General features: G+C 43.1%; 1 protein-coding gene across 2 annotated transcripts in view; it reads left to right on the top strand.

Moving 5' to 3' along the window:
• The first annotated feature begins 48 nt into the window (after positions 1 to 48).
• MPP1 (membrane palmitoylated protein 1) overlaps positions 49 to 18,435 on the top strand; it is a 111,615-nt gene continuing 93,228 nt past the window's right edge. The window contains exons 1-5 of one of the 2 annotated variants that reach the window (XM_033201954.1): positions 49 to 333; positions 13,453 to 13,596; positions 13,892 to 13,970; positions 14,673 to 14,758; positions 15,731 to 15,799. In XM_033201954.1, coding sequence (XP_033057845.1) covers positions 232 to 333; positions 13,453 to 13,596; positions 13,892 to 13,970; positions 14,673 to 14,758; positions 15,731 to 15,799 — 480 coding nt within the window. In that variant the 5' untranslated portion in view covers positions 49 to 231. The remainder of the gene's footprint in view (positions 334 to 13,452; positions 13,597 to 13,891; positions 13,971 to 14,672; positions 14,759 to 15,730; positions 15,800 to 18,435) is intronic. The other variant, XM_033201953.1, reaches the window with a different exon arrangement.

Here is an 18,435-nt window from a genome sequence, read left to right on the forward strand (position 1 = left end):
CCGCTTCCCTGCGGAGTCCGGGGCGTGGGAGGGTTCCATGGGCGGAGCGAGGGCAGGAGTGGGTGGAGCGTGGGCGGAGCTCCGTCCACGCCCGCCCGGCGCACCGCCTGCGGGGCGGTGACTGGCCCAGCCGCACCGCGTCTCCCCCGGTGTCTGCAGCCCCGCAGGCCCCGGGCCCTCTCATTCCCAGCGCTGCCCTGTCTTGGGTTCCAGTGTTCCAGCTTCTGCGAGATGACGCTCAAGGCGAGCGAGGGCGAGAGTGGGGGCAGCATGCACACGGCGCTCTCCGACCTCTACCTGGAGCACTTGCTGCAGAAGCGTAGTCGGCCAGAGGTGAGCGGGCTCCGCGAGTCCCAAGGGTGCTGGGCCGGGGCTCGGCTATTCATCTCGGGACTTTCCCTGTCCGGGGCCCTGTCCCCGGGGGGACTGACCTTGCGGATCTTGGCCATAGGCCGGAGGCCGCGATAGCCAGCGGGGTGGGGACAAGGCCAGCGCGCGGCCGGGTTCGTACCGGGCTGCTGGTGCAGTGGATCCTTGCCCCCAGCAGTCCTTCTAGTTGGAAATCAGGAGACACAGCGGCCTGGACAATGAGCTTATTAAGGTCAAGAAAACTTCCTCGTGGACGGAAGTCAGAGTAACAGAAAGTCTTTAAGGAACACATCAAGGAGTAGATCTGCCTGGTTGTTGTTGAAGTGCTTGTGTTTGGATCCGCACAAATGATTGTAAAAGCCAGCTTCTGGTTCTAAACAGCTCACTCACTGTTCCTCTTCATTTAGGCAGGTCCCCTTGTGCTGTGGTGCAAAGAGGGTGGCCAGTGTGTATTTGCAGGTGGAACAAGGAATCCGGATTCCAGGGATGGATGGCTGGTAAATAGCTATTAACTTGTGTCCTCAAAGATGCCCTAAGGGTAGGTTGTGCTTATCTGTTGCTGGCAAGTCTCTCCCAAACTCGCTGGTTTACAACACTGAGCATTTTCTTGTCTCTCATACTTCGTTTTGGTTGGGCCTAGCAAAGTGGTCGTCATTCAGGGTCTGTCAGGTGGGGACACGGCTCACTTACTCATCTGGAGGTTGATGCTGGCTCTCATTTGGAGCCATGAGCCGGAAAATCAACCAGCAGCCTCTCCCTGTGGCTTGGCCTTCCTCACAGCATGCTGGCCAGGTCCCAAGGGGAAAATGTCCAGAGAGAACCAGAGAGCCAGGCAGAAGCTTAGAAGTCACAGCATGAACATCCTTCCTAGACTGCAAGGCCTCAATTAATAAATGACTGAAGAGGTGGACATTTGGGATTTAGAGTAACCCTCCGATTTCACAGATGAGAAAACTGAAGATCCCTGCAATGTAAGGCAAACAGTAGAGCTGTAGACTCTTTGAGCTGAGTGGCATTGACTCAAGGAAACAAGTAATGGGCATCAGAACTGAGGCTAGATTTTGTGTCTGCGGAGTCAAAGGTCAGTGTACTTTCTGCTGCGCCGCATTGCCTTTCCCTTTATATTCCACTCGGAGTGAGGCATTCACACCTGCCTGTCATTTCAAATCAGGATTGCAACAGCCTGGATTTAAATGAGTGCAGAAATAATACAGGCATGAAAGATGCTATTGTTATACAGATGACAAGACAAAATTACAAGTTCTGTTACTCACTTGGCTGAGCCTCAACTATTTTTAAAATATCTCTTTATTTATTTTTGGAAGTCTTATTGAGGTACAGTTAGCATACAGTAGAATTCATGAAATTTAATTGTGCAGTTTGATGACATTTGATAAATGTATACAGTCATGTAACGACAATCACAATCATGACAAAGAATAAACATTTTCAAGGTTCCAGGAAGTTCCCCTGTGGCCCTTGGCAGTCAGTCACTTTCCTCCACCTGGAACCTGGCAACCACTGATCTATCACTATAGATTTGCCTTTTCTGGAATTTTATATAAATAGAATCCTACAGTATGATGTATTTTGTGTCGGGGTTCTTATGTAAACCTATGTGTTCCCTTATGGGCATGCTTGAAAGATTGCCTTTTCGAAAAGAGGCCCTGTCACCACCAGTGTTATGTTGTGGGCACACCCCCTGGGTAAACAGCATGTTTTGTGGGGCTTTGAGTTTATACTATAATATTGGAGATAGTCTACTAGTTAGCTAATTTGTTTGGTTTTTATTAAAGGATTTGAAGAAGATCAAATAAAAACTTACTAAATCCCTGAATGAAATAGCATCAGCTGTGCCAAAGTGAGCATCTGAGGGAGAATCTTCACATGATGAAGTGTGGCTTGACTCCACAAACCTGCAGCTTCTTATTTCTTTAGGTTCACCTTCCCTTTGGGGCTCTTACCAGTCTTTGCTGCAGCACCAAGCTCTGCCTTTCACTTGCTATGTGGCTTTGGGCAAGCTGCTGAAGCTCTCTGTACCTTAGGTTTCTCTCCTTTATGAAACTGGCAAGTTTGGAAGGTTGTGGCAACATTTATGTGAGGTAATACTTGACAAGGACCTTGAGCCACACTGGGACATCCAGGGTAATGACCCAGTATCCCCTAGGAGCTGCCTGCCCAGTAGTAGCAGTCAGAAAGTTTTTCTATAGTGGCAGGAGTTGAAGCAGGAAAACCTGTGAGGAAGTTGTTGGCTTCAGTAGAAATTATAAAATTATTTTGCTGAAAGTTTCATTAAAGGTGTCACTTTATGGAAAAAGGCTACCGATTCAAAACACAAAGTTTCACTTCCAATTATAATCCACATTTAATACTGAAAAAATATTGTCTAAAGATAATTTTGCAATAGGTTTGAATGTAGCCTGTCTCCCCTATTTAAGTATATCTCCTTCCTTAGATAAACTATTTTTTTTCAATGTGGTCTAGGCAGGTTGATGGAGAAACTAGTTTTATTAGCTCTCTCTGGCCTTGTTCTTCACAGTAGTGCCCATTAATGCACATAAAAGTAGTTGTAAAATTCCTGATACTGCTTTCCTCTTTGGGCCTGTTTGAAGCAACACTTTCCCCAGGACCTGAAGCAATAGGTTGAGAATCCCTGAAAATTCACTTGGGCCTATCCCACATCAAAAAAAATCACCTAACAGATAAGTCAGGCTCCAGGCAAATTTCCACTAAGAAAACCTGTTTCTTGGTTCTTAGGGCCATCACATGCAGCATTACTCCCCGTGACGCAGTTGTTTGTTGCCTACTCCAGGTCTGCTGCTGGAACTAGGAGGCAAATAAGGAAGGACACAGACATAGAAATAAATACAGAGTAGTGTGGTGGTGATGTGATAGAGGCAGGCGTGGAGCACTGTGGAGCAAGGAGGGGCACCCAGCACGGTGGGGCTCTTGCATTTCCCAGTACCTAGGCTGTAACTGGCAAGTAGCACTCGGGCAGAGGGAACAGCCTGTGCACAGACACCAAGGTGCATGCCAGGTGTGGCACCTTCTGCGATGGGAGGAGGTCGAGTTTATGGTGTGCATGATCACTGACTCTGCTTCTGACTAGTTATAATTTCACCTGAGAAAGAACTTTTGCTCCAGACTTGGATCTTGCTGTTTCGTTTGCAAAGGAAATGTTTCTGTTCAAGGTTTTTCTTTTCACAGAACTGATACTGGAAAGTAAAGCGTAATTTTCAAATTATGCAATCCTCTGCCCAGTTTCCCCAGTATGTGGTGTGGTCTCAGCCAGTCTGCCTTTCCTATCCTTCAGTTCCAGGAACTTCATGACTTTTCTTCTGTTCTTTTTTTTTTTTTTTTCTTTTTTGAGACACAGTCTTGCTCTGTCGACCAGGCTGGAGTGTAGTGACGTGGTCTCGGCTCACTGTAACCTCTGTCTCCTACTTTCAAACGATTCTCCTGCCTCAGTCTCCCAGCTAGCTGGGATTACAGGCATCTGCCAGCACACCCAGCTAATTTTTGATTTTTAGTAGAGATGAGTTTTTGCCATGTTGGCAGGGCTGGTCACAAACTTCTGATTTCAGGTGATCCACCTGCCTCGGCCTCCCAAAGTGCTGGGATTACAGGTATAAGCCAGCGTCCCTGGCCTTTCATGACTTTTTTTTCAAAACCAGAAGGGCTTAGGATACCTTGTAGATAAGAGTCTGCTTTTATTGTGGCTAAGTAGATTTGAGTTTCATCATGAACGTTCTATTCTTTTCTAACTCATTTGTTCTCCCTACCCAAGACACTGAAGTATAATAGAATATCAGGAAGAGATATTTCAGGTTAAGATCAATTCCCTTAAATTGGAGTTTGCCAACCTGGGCACTGTTAACATTTTGGGTCTGATAATTCTGTTGTAAAAAGTAATACCTCGCCGCTAAGTTGTGACAATCAAAAATGTCCTGAGACAGTGTCAGGAGGGGAGACAAAATTAGTCGATGCAGAGGTTTTTCTCAGAAGCAGTGAATTGCCTCTAACCTTTCAGCGTTGCTAAAAAAAGAACTCTGAGTGTGGAGTGTAGAAAGGCAAAAATAAATAGCCATATTCCAAGATCGGCTGGGGTAGGGGAAGTGACGCCAGAGGAGGGGAAGAGGAACTTTCGTAACGTAGAGTTTTGCTTTTCTTTTTTCTTTCATATGAAGAAATATACATGAACAAAACTCATAATAGGTTTTCCCTCAAAAGTTATCTTCCTTACGAGGCCTTTTCTGCTTTATTTTCCTCCTTAGCACCTGTCATCATCTCTGAATATTCTGCACAGTGCAGAGGCAGCCTTTATGTGAGCGACACAGCACCTGCATTCTCTCCTTGTACCTGCACAAACTCCAAAGTCCATGCTTATAGTTTAACTTTTGGAGTCTGAGGCTTACTCATCCTTTAAGCTCAGACAGGTTTCTGAACCATTTCATGTCTTCAAATATTGACCATAGAATGGGGATGAGCATTTGATCTAACGAGTGTTGTTATTTGCACACAGCTCTGGCACTGGTTTAATGGCAGTGTGCGGACTCAGCTCCAGGTGTCTGCAGCCTTGTGTTTCTTCTGTGTGGAACGGTGCTACTTGAGTTTCCTGTTGTTTCCCCACCTCCGTCCCGGCCCCGTGAAAGCAAAAGCCTTTGCATGTGTACTGAGAGCATGGGGTAGATAAAGCTCTTTGGAAAGGGATCTCTAGAGACTTGGCCTTTAGGTTGATGTGTGTGTTCCCAGATGGATTTAGTACCTGAGAAGCAAAGCACCTGGTTAATGTATGATTTTACAGTACCTGCAAGAATATCCTGGCTCTTAGGCCTTCCTCTCTCCCCAGTTCCTCTCATTTGTGGTTAAACATCGCTAATCTTTTTCTAGTACTTCAGAATACCCTTGGCTTTCTCAGTTTCTCTTGTTTTTTTCCCAAAGTGGAATAGGATACTGCCCATGCAAAGAGAGGGAATTTGCGGGCACCTGGGGCCAGGGCTTGCTGGGCAGCTGTCTGGCATCCTCTCGCCGTCTTGGACTTGGCTTTCTAAGTCTCCACGTGGGAGCAGTTGGCAAAGAGCCTAACAGTAGGCTGAGCAAATGTTTGTTCTTTCCTATGTTCACTGTCACTTAATCTAATTGTTTGGATTAGAAAGCCAACTTCAGTTGCCCCTGCTCTATTTACCCCACCACCACCTGCCCCCCGCCCAGTTTGTTTTTCATCTCTTTTTAAATTCCAACTTCCTTTGAGCAACTGCCTCTGCCCTTTGAACCCTGCAGATGTTTCCTCTGCAGGGGCTTTCAGAGCGGCAGGCATTGCCACTCCAGCACTTTGTCTGATTAAAGGCCAGATGCTGCAGAACAAAGGCCAGACATGGAGTCGTGGGTGGGTGTTTATTCCCTGGCTCCTCCTGAATCCCAGCAGTCATCCTTAACAGAGCCACTTCCGCCCTGCCTTGTCACTGGTCAGGGGCAGGCCTGCCATAGCTCTGTGGCCTCCTGTATCCAGTAGAGATGATGGTGGCTGCTTTGAGGGGATGATGTGGAGGTTGTGAAGTGACCTCTGAGAAATAGAATCTAGTACCTTTGACCTTTATTATTTGTTCAGCGTTACTCATGTCACTTACAGTATATGTCTGCATATCTTTTCTCCTATGATACGTCAGTAATGAGGAGACACGTCAGTAATGAGGAGACGTGGGGACTAGTTGAAGGAGTTCTGTAAGATGAAGTCTCAGAGAAGCTGACCCTCCCTTTCTGAGAATCTCATGAAGACAGGGTGGCTCAGGGACAAGTTGATGGGGGAGAAAATTGTGCTTTGCTTTTGGAAAACTTATTGTTGCAAGTATGTACTTTAGTTACCACGTTGAAAGTTTCCGTTTTTCTTAGTCATCATTTGCAACTTCTGGGTAAGCGTGATAATGACTCTTAGTCATCGCAAAGGGGAACATCTTGATGGATAAGCACATCTGAAAGACCAACCTTTGGGATAGCAACTCTTGAACTTTTCCAGCTGGAATGTGTTCTGCCTCTACTAAGCTTTGCTGAGTCTTTAATTTAATTTAAAGGCTGGCATGTAAAAAGCAATCACTGTAATAAAGCTGGATAAGAAGAATATAACATAGCTGGGGACGGTGGCTCACGCCTGTAATCCCAGCACTTTGGGAGGCTGAGGCAGGTGGATCACCTGCGGTTGGGAGTTTGAGACCAGCCTGACCAACATGGAGAAACCCCGTCTCTACTAAAAATACAAAACTAACTGGGTGTGGTGGTGCATGCCTGTAATCCCAGCTACTCGGGAGGCTGAGGCAGGAGAATTGATTGAACCCAGGACGCAGAGGTTACAGTGAGCTGAGATCGTGCCATTGCCCTCCAGCCTGGGCAACAAGAGCAAGACTCTGCCTCAAAAAATAAATAAATAAAATAAAATAAAATAAAATTCCTCTAGCCACCACCACAATGAAGATACAGAACTGTTCTATCACCACAAAGACTTCCTCCTGCTGTCGCTTTATAGTCACACTTGTCCTCCTCCCTACTCCATCCCCGCAACCCCTTGCAGCCACTACTCTGTTCAATGTCTCTATGATTTTGTCATTTCAGGACTGTTATATAAGTGGAATCATATAGTATGTGATGTTTTGAGATAGATTAGCTTGCTTTCAGTCAGGATAATGCCTTTGAGATGGATCCCAAGTTGTTTTACTATCAATAGTGTTTTTTGTTTTAATTGCTGAGAAGTGTTCTGTGGTATGGATGTACCATACTTTAACTGTTCACCTATATTTTGGTTCTTTATAGGTTTTGGCTGTTATAAATAAAGCTGTTATGAGCATTCATGTATAGGCTTTTGAGCAGACATGAATTTCCATTTCTCTAGGTGCCATCCCTGGGTTGTATGGTAGTTGTGTGTTTGGTTTTTTAATAAAGTGTTCAACTATTTTCTAAGGAAGCCATATCACTTACATTCCCACCAGCAATGTATGAGATGCCCAATTTCCCCTCAGCTTCACCAGTTATGAGTATTGTCACTATTTTTTATTCAGCTATTCTGATAGATGTGTAGTGACATATCATTGTTTTTTTAATTTGCATTTCTCCCTGATGGCTAATGATGTTGAATATCTTTTTATATCCTCATTTGCCATCTTTATATATCCTCTTTGGTGAAATAATCTGTTCACGTTTTTTGCCCATTTTCTAATTAGATTGTTTTTACTGTTGAGTATTGAGTACTCTCTTTTTATATTCTATATACTGGTCTTTTATTGGATATGTGGTTTGTAAATGTTTCTCCCAGTCTGTAGCTTGTTGTATTTTTATAATCTTCACATGGGCTTTCACAGAACAAGAGTTTTTCATTTTGATGTGGTCCAATTTACCAATTTTTCCTTTTATGGATCTTGCTTTTGGTGTCATGTATGGGAACTTTTTGCCTAGCTCTAGATCCTGACAAGTTTCTTCTATTTTTTCCAAAAATATTTTCTAGTTTTGTACTTTATGTGTAAGTCCATATCCGTTTTAGAAGGTAAGGTTCAGGTCAGCATTTCCCTTTTTGGCAATGAGTTTCCAATTGCTGCAGCACCATTGAGTTGCTTTTGCATCTTTGTTAAAAATCAACTGGGCATATCTCTGTGGGTCTGTTTCTGGGTTCCCTATCCTGTTCCATTGATCTGCATGTCTATACCATGTAGTCTTTATTGAGACTATACTACAGTAAGTTTCAAAACTGTGCAGACTGGGTCTTCCTACTGTCTTGTTTTTCAAAATTGTTTTAGCTTTTCATGGGCCTGTACCTTTCCATCATGTATATGATTTTTAAAGGGTCAAGTCTAGATGTGCTTTTAGTGTAACCTACATGGACCAAGTGAGTGAAAACTCTTGTGTATTAGAAAAATAACACCCCAAGTGTAGGGTGATCGGTAGCCAACACTGGCTTCTGGATGAGGCATCAGTAGGGAATGTGAGAGCTGGGGCCACCTGGAGAGTGGTGCCAGATCTTCCGGTACTTTAAAAAGAAGTTAGAGTCCCCTGATTTTTACTAAACAAAACAGAGACATGTGGTTGAAATAAAACAGTTTGCAACTTCTGCTTTGGTGGTTACCCTTGGAGCTTTTTCTTTTCTTTTTCTGGAAATAGGGTCTCACTCTGTTGCCCAGGCCAGAGTGCAGTGGTGCTATCATAGCTCACTGCAGCCTTGACCTCCTGGGCTCAAACGATCCTCCTGCTTCAGCCTCACGAGTAGCAAGGACTACAGGCACACGCCACCACACCTGGCTTGGAACTTTAAATTATGCATTCATTCCCTCATGTATTGTCCAACCAATGCAGATACTACTTCTTGAATCCCCACTTGGTAACAGAACAAGATTATAGGCCTCTTCCCTTCGTTTTTTTCTCCCCTTTTTACCTGCCAACTTCCTATCATGTACATGTGTACCTTAATATTGTCATGGTGGTGATATTTACAGTCTGTTATTTGTTTCATGATTTGTTTCTAAGTGAGTTCTAAAAAGTAAAAATCAGTAAGTGGTTTTTATATTGTTATAACTGGTTGCCGATCCAACATCCCACTTCTCACTTATAGATCCCTGATCTTGTTTGGGATGGCAAGATGGTCAACTAAACTAATCTTCCCAGCCTCTTTTTTAGCTGGGATGGCCGTGTTCCACAGTTCTGGCCAATGAGACAAGAACCACAAGCCTCACTTCTTTTGGGGGTCTCTGAGCCCTGAATCTGTTGTTTTCTGCAGAGTCCACAGTTATCCCCTTGGCTGGTGCCTCCAGTATGCACATTCTAGGCTCTAGCTGTCTCAACTCTCCTTGGTCGTTCCTCCATCTGCTTTCTGTCTTCTAGAAAGCTATTGAAATCCTGGCCAGGAGCGGTGGCTCATGCCTGTAACCCCAGTAGATTTGGGAGGCCGAGGCAGGCAGATTACCTGAGGTCAGGAGTTGGAGACCAGCCTGGCCAACATGGTGAAACCCCGTCTCTACTAAAAATACAAAAATTAGCCAGGTATGGTGGCACATGCCTGTGATCCCAGCTACTCTGGAGGCTGAGGCAGGAGAATCACTTGAACCCGGAAGGTGGAGGTTGCAGTGAGCCAAGATCACGCCACTGCACTCCAGCCTGGGCGACAGAGTGAGACTCTTTCTCAAAAAAAAAAAAAAAAAAAGAGAGAAAGAAAGAAAAAAAGAAAAGTAAAGAAGAGAAAGAAATCCTTCAACCTGATGACTTTTGTCGGTTTCTATTTCCCTTCTCCCCTTAAACAGGGTCAAGGCTGAGGCAGGACAAGAACCATACAAGTACTTGAACCTGAGTCCCAATCACTTTGGAAACTTCTTTTACTAATTTCTTTTATTAAAGTAACACAAGCACATAATACATAATTTGAAAGGTATAACTTGATACACAGTGAAAACAATTTCCTTCTCACCCCATCTTATAGCCACCCAGTTCCTCTCCCTAGGAGCAACCACTGTTTCTTATGTCTCCTTCCAGACATAGTTTATGTATTTTCATTTATTTTATTTTATTTATTTTATTTTTTGAGACAGGGTCTCACTCTGTCACCCAGGCTAGAGTGCAGTGGCATAATCACAGCTCACTGCAGCCTTGACCTCCTGGGCTCAAGCAATCCTTCCGCCTCAGCTTTCCGAGTAGCTAGGATTACAGGTGCATGCCGCCATGCCCGGCTAATTTTTTTATTTTTTGTAGAGACAAGGTTTTACTATGTTGCCTAGGCTTGTCTCAAACTCCTGGGCTCAAGTGATCTTCCCACCTCAGCCTCCCAAAGTGCTGGGATTACAAGGTGTGAGCCACTGCGCCTGGCCAGTTTATGGATTTTTAAGCAAATATGAATATAATCATTCTTTCACTGTTTATGATGAAGCTAATATACCCTTCATCACATTGTTATTATTTTTTGCTTAACAATAAATCTTCAAGATTACCCTCAGAACCTCCTTTTCATACCTGCATGGTGTATCCCAGGTATCATAAGTCAATTTTTTAAATATAAGCCTATCTTAGACAATTTTGTTATAACAGCAATGGCATATGACTTGGTGTCATGTGAGTTTTTTGAAGTTCTAGTTGCTAGACAAGGCAGTTTCTCGTTCTCAGTACTTCCCTCATTGAGGTCACCTGATAGTGAACATTACTTCAAACCTCACCATGTTGTGTTTTTTTGTTTGTTTGTTTTTGTTTTTTTTTCTGAGACAGGGTCTTCCTCTGTTGCCCAGGTTGGAGTGTAGTGGTATGATCATGGCTCACTGCTGCCTCCAACTCCTGAGCTCAAGCAATCCTCCTGTGTCAGCCTCCCGAGTAGCTGGGACCACAGGCTTGCACCACCACACTCAGCTAATTTTAAAATTTCTTATAGAGGCAGGAGTTTCACCATGTTGCCCAGGCTGGTCTCAAACTCCTGGGCTTAAGCGATCTCCCCACCTTGGCCTCCCAAAGTGCTGGGATTACAGGTGTTAACCACTGCACCTGGCCCAAACCTCACCATCTTATCAAAGTTTCTACTTAGAAATCAGAGTCCCTTAGAAATGATGTAAGCCTCTACTCCAGACTTCCTTGTCTCTCGTCTTCTAGTCCTTTTCTAGGCTTTGGGCAGGCCAGTGGACACTGCTCAGGAATACATGTATTCCCTTCTAGGGACCCTTCTCCTTCCCCACACAGTGAGTGGCACACTCCTCACAGTTCTGCCTATTGGGAAGATCTTCCCTCCCTACTGTTTTGAGGGTCACCTCTGGGTGTGACTGGAATGCAGCTATCCCCTATTTTCAGCAGGCCCTTCCATAAGCCCACTTCAGGCATATTCCTCCTCCTCCTCCTCCTCCTCCTCCTCCTCCTCCTCCTCCTCCTCCAGGTGGCTATATTATTTTTGATTTAATATTTTATGTGGGGTGGGAAGGGAGCATTTTCAGAGGTTTCCATAGTTTTTCCCGATTGTGATTGCTCTTACCCCAGGCCCTGGGCTTCTTAGACATTAACAGATCAGTAAGATGAGGAAAGACCAGCAAAGCAAACTGAGAAGGAGCGTTTTAAGGAGAAGAGAGTTGTGCACCTGTGAGTTGTGCAATCACCATGTTGTGGTGTAGCAGTAGCCATTCATTCCCATTGATGTGGGATATCCACTGGATATGCCACAGTTTATCCATTCTACTGTTGATGGACTTTTGGGGTATTTTCAGGTTTGGGCTTTTAAGAATAGTGTTGTTCTGGAAAGGGCACACCACTACTTTCCTGGAATTCCTGCCAAAAATGCAAAATCCCAATGTAATCTTTAAAAAACATCAGATGATAAACCCAAACTGAGAGCCATCTACAAAATAACAGGTGTGTACTCTTCAAGTGTCAAGGTCATGAAAGAAGAAGAAATTTTCCAAATTAAGGAAGAGTAAGGAAATGTGAAAAATGCATGATTGGATTCTGGGACCAAAAAGTCCTAGATTGGATTCTGTACTGGGGAAGGAATATATAGCTATAAAGGACATTCTTGAAAGGGTTGGCAAAATTTAAATATGAACTGAGGACCAGATGACAATATTGTGTCAATGTTAAATTTTCAGTTTTGAAAATGCTCGTTCCTAACATATAGAGACACTTATGGGTAAAGGCAAATAAAGTCTTCAGATTAAGCTCAAATGGTTCAAAAATTAAATTTTATCATATTTTTTAAAGGGTACTGGCTGCTCTTGGAATGGCGCCAAAAAGATGAAAGAATTTTATAGTAACGCCCATATAGCCACACCCCCTAGATTCTACAATTAACATGTTGCTATGTTTGCTTTATCACATTTCTATACAAAAGCTGCCCATCTGTCCACCTTTTTTTCCCTGGTATTTCAAAATAATTTTCAGATATCAGAGCACTTTACCCCTGAAAGCTTCAGCATGCATGTCATTGGCTTGAGTTCAGGATTTGTTTATGGTTCTTTTCATCCTGTTATTAAGTTGTAAGAGTTCTTTATGTGTTCTAGATACAAATCCTTTGTCAAATGTAAATATTGCAAATTTTTATTCTCAGGCTGTGTCATAGCTGTCTAGTTTCTTATGTAAGATGTTTTATGTTTTGATGAGAAGGTTTGAGTTTGATGAAGTCAATTGTTTGCTTGTATGATGATTGCTCCCTGTGTCTTGTCTACTAAACCTATGCTCATCTCAGTAGAGTTTTTTGATGAATAGACTTCTTACTTTTAAAGTGTTTGTCTTTTTAGTTTTCATTTTATACTTGGGACCTTTTATGACATTTATTGTACAGACCATTTTTCCCTGCTGCACTGCAGTGTCACCTGACTATAAATGTGTGGCTCTGTTTTTGCACTTTCTGTTCTGTTACATTGGCCTTTTGTCTTTCTTCTTACCACAGTGCCTTAAATTACTTTAGATTTGTAATGAAGAGGTCTTGCTGCCTGGTAGAGTAACCCATTTAGCTCTGTTGTCTTTGAGATTAGGGGAAGGAGTCACAGTGGCAATGTATTATTGTCATCACCGTGGTTCAGGGCCCAGTCCTAAGCACCTCATTCTACAGGTAGAAGTCCTTTGTAGCCTAAGAGGTGATTCATGAGAAACTGATGTTAACCTGAATTACCTTTACTGCTGTGTGACTGAGAGCATCAGGTTGTTCAAGGAAATACAGAGGAGAAGGGGACATGCCAGAAACCCTTGGAGCCTGAGGTGCTGCAGGATTCAGAATCTTTCTAATTTTGTTATATATTATGTAATCCCCCAAGCAGGATCCAGGGGAGCACCATGTAAATCAAGGCACATTAATATTTCTGCAGCAACCTAGATAAACATGTCTGTTTTATTTATTTTTAGAGACAGGGTCTCGCTCTGTTGCCCTGGGACTATAGCTGGGACTACAGGTGCACACTACTACACTTGGCTAACATGTCTATTAAGTTGGAGAAATAAAGCTTACAAACAGCTTCATGTCAATTCAAATAAGAATGAGGCCAAACTTATGAAATAAGTTCTCAGAGCCTCTTGAATGTTAGAATTGCAGATAGTGGACTGACTGTGGGCCTTGCTCCTGATTTCATACATTGCTTTGTTGTTTTGACTTGACAGGCTGTATCGCATCCATTGAATACTGTGACCGAGGACATGTACACCAACGGGTCTCCTGCCCCAGGTAGCCCTGCCCAAGTCAAGGGACAGGAGGTGCGGAAAGTGCGACTCATACAGATAGAGAAGGTCACAGAAGAGCCCATGGTAATCCCTCGTCCTGTTGTTGCCCACCAGTTACTCTCTACCCCATGAGTCACTGGGTCAGAAGAGTCAGTGCAGGAGGCTGCTCATGGAGTTAGGGAATTGGCCAACCCCAATATTGTCTTTTCATCCTCATCTCAAATTCCTCCTCAAAGCAGGCTTCATGCCTGTTCTAGCTGAGGACTATCCTGGGTATAAATGGAAAATGCTTTTCCTGAGAAATTGCCGTAAGTTATTTCTAAAAGAACCTCAGAAAGACCTTAAAATAAAGCTTATCGTGCCGTTGTCTTTATTTCAGGGAATCACTCTGAAGCTGAATGAAAAACAGTCCTGTACGGTGGCCCGAATTCTTCATGGTGGCATGATCCATAGACAAGGTACTCTGTGGGAGCTCTGGGTGGGGTTTTATTCGGGGATTAATAATTTACTCCCTGTTCAGTGGTGTGGGGCATGAAGCTTACAGTCCTCCAAACTGGTAGCATTTTTGTGAGTGTGCCAAGAGACTTTTTGTGGCTTAATAACAGGCTCTGTAGAATCACTACAAGATAAGATCTCTATGTGAATTGCCCAGTGCGACCATCTCTCTATCTGAGCCTTCTTTCACACCTATTTATACCAATATTTTTCTAGTAAGTTAATATTTGAGAAATTGCCACATGCCACCCATTGCATTAGACTCGGAAAGGACAGCAGTACCATTTGGTAGCATTTTGGGGTTTGAGCTAAACAACAAAGAAACATGGAGCTTGCTGGTGAAAGAGGAGCTTGCTGAGTTCTTTGCCTTGCTTTGTTATTCTTTTTAGTATATACATCTGTGTCGTAGTCTGGAGTCAGTAGCCACTCTAGTTCCAGGAATTTGAGGACAAGGTGTTTTACTGTGCTGTTGGACTACTGAGGCCAAGGAGGATGAGACCATCTTAAACTGTCAAGTCAAATGTTTTCAATCCTGAGTATTTGACACAATCTGTTTCATAACATGCTATAAATCCTGGTTTCTCTTCTGTGGTATCTTGAGTTACATCGACAGCTCCTGTTTGAACTTTTGTTCTTTTGTGGATTGATTTTTCATTTCATGGCAGGCTCTCTTCACGTGGGGGATGAGATCCTAGAAATCAATGGCACAAATGTGACTAATCATTCAGTGGATCAGCTGCAGAAGGCGATGGTGGGTATTTTCTATGCTAGATGAAGACCTTCCATTGTCTCCATAAGTGCTGATCCACATTGGTATCCACTGTCTCCATCATTGGTATCAGTGACCTCATCTTTCTGTCAAAGTATTTGTACCTTCTTGAGGGGGCTCTTTTCACTGCTAGTCTTTATTTTGTGTAAGAAATGATAATTTTCTGCCTTTATTTCGTAAAATTCTAAAGCACGGCAAATAACCCGGAGCATCAATCTGGTATTCCATGAAGTAAAGCAAGTTATAATGTGTATAGTAGAATCCCATTTTTGTTAAAAACAAACAATACATATGTATGTATATGTATAATGTATGTAAATATTTGTAGTGCTTTTATTGGTATGGGGAAAGGCTTGGATATATATGTGCCGTAGTTCATTTTTAGGAACTTCTTCGGGACTTTTTGGGGAGGAAAAGTTTTTATTTATTTATTTATTTATTTTTTGAGATGGAGTTTCGCTCTGTCACCCAGGCTGGAGTGCAATGGCGCGATCTCAGCTCACTGCAACCTCCGCTTCCTGGGTTCAAGCGATTCTCCTGCCTCATCCTCCCGAGTAGCTGGGATTACAGGTACCCACCATCACGCCTGGCTAATTTTTGTATTTTTAGTAGAGACGGGGTTTCACCATGTTGGCCAGGCTAGTCTCGAACTCCTGATCTCAGACGATGCACCCACCTCAGCCTCCCAAAGAGCTGGGGTTACAACAGGCGTAAGCCACCGTGCCCAGCTCGGAAAAGTCTTTAGTTAGCTTTTCTTTGTTACTCTTTGCATGTCTTCATATTGTTATGCTGCTTTATGAGGCACATGACACTTTCGTATTAAAGGAGGAATTGTCCTACAAAATCTCAAAATGTAAAGATGGTTGTTGGGGAAAAAAACCTGGGACTTTGAATGAATGATCACATCATTCAACTGAGTTTTCTGTACAATGTTATGTCCATTTTTTTAAATAGAAAGAAACCAAAGGCGTGATCTCATTAAAAGTAATTCCCAACCAGCAAAGCCGTCTTCCTGCACTACAGGTAGGTGGCACCATTTTCTCTGTTGTCATGATGGCAGGAGTTGGGCCATTTGTCTTGTATTCTTTGAAATTTGATTATAAGGGATGCGAGTCTAACTTTAAGTTCTAAGTATCTCACAAGTGTGTAGCTGCTTGGCCGAGGGTCACATTATTCCCTGCCTGGTATAAAATACAGGAGCTCATTCCCCTTTCCTCAAGGGAGAACATATTGACGACAGTAGTAGAGAATGAATGAGCCTTTGCTGCTAGTGGTCAGGTAGGAAGGGAGAGGGTAATCTTGTTCTATAGATGGTAAGGAATCAATACAACTCCAAGAGGAAAATGGGTAAAGGGAATGAAGAGATCATTCACAGGATGAAAACTACAAATGAGCATTGAACATATGAAAAAAATATTTTATCTTACCTGTCATCAAAGAAATGCAAATTGAAATATGCATGGGACACCAGTTTTCACCAAGCAAATTGGCAAATAACTTTTATTTATTTATTTTTTTTTTCTTTTTTTTTTTTTGAGACGGAGTCTTGCTCTGCCACCCAGGCTAGAGTGCAGTGGCCGGCTCTCAGCTCACTGCAAGCTCCGCCTCCGGGTTCACGCCATTCTCCTGCCTCAGCCTCCCGAGTAGCTGGGACTACAGGCGCCCGCCTCGTCGCCCGGCTAGTTTTTTGTATTTTTAGTAGAGACGGGGTTTCACCGTATTAGCCAGGATGGTCTCGATCTCCTGACCTCGTGATCCGCCCATCTCGGCCTCCCAAAGTGCTGGGATTACAGGCTTGAGCCACCGCGCCCGGCCGGCAAATAACTTTTAAAATAGCAATAATAAAGCCCTGTGATTGATAGTGGCAAAGTAAAGAAAGAAAGAAGATAGATAGAACCTGTTGAGCATCATTGACAATTTATTGAGGATCTACCATGTACAAAGTACTGTGCTAGAACATGGAGGTGACATAAAGAGAAATGGTTCCCAGTTTGCACACAGCTCATCAGCCAGTAGAGGAATAGATTGGACAGGGCCATGGCAAGTCAATGTGGAAGAAGGAGATTTTTTTTTTTTTTTTTTTTTTTTTTGAGGCGGAGTCTCGCTCTGTCGCCGGGACTGGAGTGCAGTGGCCAGATCTCAGCTCACTGCAAGCTCCGCCTCCCGGGTTTACGCCATTCTCCTGCCTCAGCCTCCCGAGTAGCTGGGACTACAGGCGCCCGCCACCTCGCCCGGCTAGTTTTTGTATTTTTAGTAGAGACGGGGTTTCACCGTGTTAGCCAGGATGGTCTCGATCTCCTGACCTCGTGATCCGCCCGTCTCGGCCTCCCAAGGAGATATTTAAAAGAATACATCTGAAGTTTCTATTGCAGGTTACTTGTAGTATGATGGTATAATTTTCTTAAGTAAACTTTTAAATTGAAGTTTTGGCATATATGGGTATATATTCAGCAAAGGGCACACATCGCAAGTATAAAACTGGATGAATTTTCACAAACTGAATACACCCATGCAACCAGCACCCAGCTCAAGAAACAGAATATGCCAGCAGCCTAAGACCACCGCCCCCAGCCCCGCCATGCCTGTTTCCTCAAGGCCCACCATAACCCTGACTTAGAACAGCAGGGATGAGTTTTGCTCCTTTTTGAAATGTATTAACATTGAATTATACAGTATGAATTCTTTGCTGTCTCATTTTATTCACTCAGTATTATGTTTATGGGAATCGCCTATATTGCTTCATTCTCATTCATTCATTGTATGAACATGCTACAATTTATTCTGCCAGCTTTTTTGGTCTTACTTAGTGCTGCCATTAACCAAACAGGATCTAAATCAGCAATACAAGAAGATTTACTGCCTGAAGGGCAATGAATTCACCACGTTAACAGAAAAATGGAGAAAAATCATATGATTTTTGTGCATGTGTTTTGTGCATGCATCTATGGCTTTTTTTTGAGAGTAGAATTGCCAGGTTGTAGGATATGTGTGTCTTCATCTTTAGATGATATTGCCAAATAGTATTGCAAAGTAGCTGAACCGTGTTACATCCCCAGCTGCACAGTATGACGGTTCTGGTTATTCTGTATTCTCACCAATACTTACCATTGTCTGATTTGTTTGGGTTTTTTTTTCACCCTTTGGCCATCCTGGTGGTGGTATCACATTGTGATTCTAAAAATTCTCTAATGACTAGTGAGGGTAAACTCCTTTTTCTATGTTTTTTTCCACTTGGGTATCCTCTTTCGTAAGATACCAATTCAAGGCTTTTCACTGATTTCTGGGAGTTCCTCATGTATTCTGGGTGAGAGTCCTTTGTCATATGCATCCCAAGTATGTTCTCTTCTTCTGTGGCTTGTTTCCTTCATGGTTCCTGTTAATGACTAGAAACTCTTAATTTTAATGAAATTCAATCTACCACTTTTTTCTGATTAGCACTTTTTACGTCTTGTTTTAAAAGTTTTTACTTACTACAAGGTTAAGAAGATATTTCCTGTGTTTTCTTCTAAATGCTTACTTGTTTGATGTTTCACATTTGGATCCACAACCCATCTGGGATTGATTGTTTTACATATTGTAAGGTAAGAGGTCAAGATTCCGGTTTTTCCATATGGATACCAATTGAACCAGTATCATTTACTGTACACCAGCACTTTTGT

Source organism: Trachypithecus francoisi, unplaced genomic scaffold, assembly GCF_009764315.1.
Source record: "Trachypithecus francoisi isolate TF-2019V2 unplaced genomic scaffold, Tfra_2.0 Lachesis_group6, whole genome shotgun sequence".
Taxonomy (NCBI): domain Eukaryota; kingdom Metazoa; phylum Chordata; class Mammalia; order Primates; family Cercopithecidae; genus Trachypithecus; species Trachypithecus francoisi.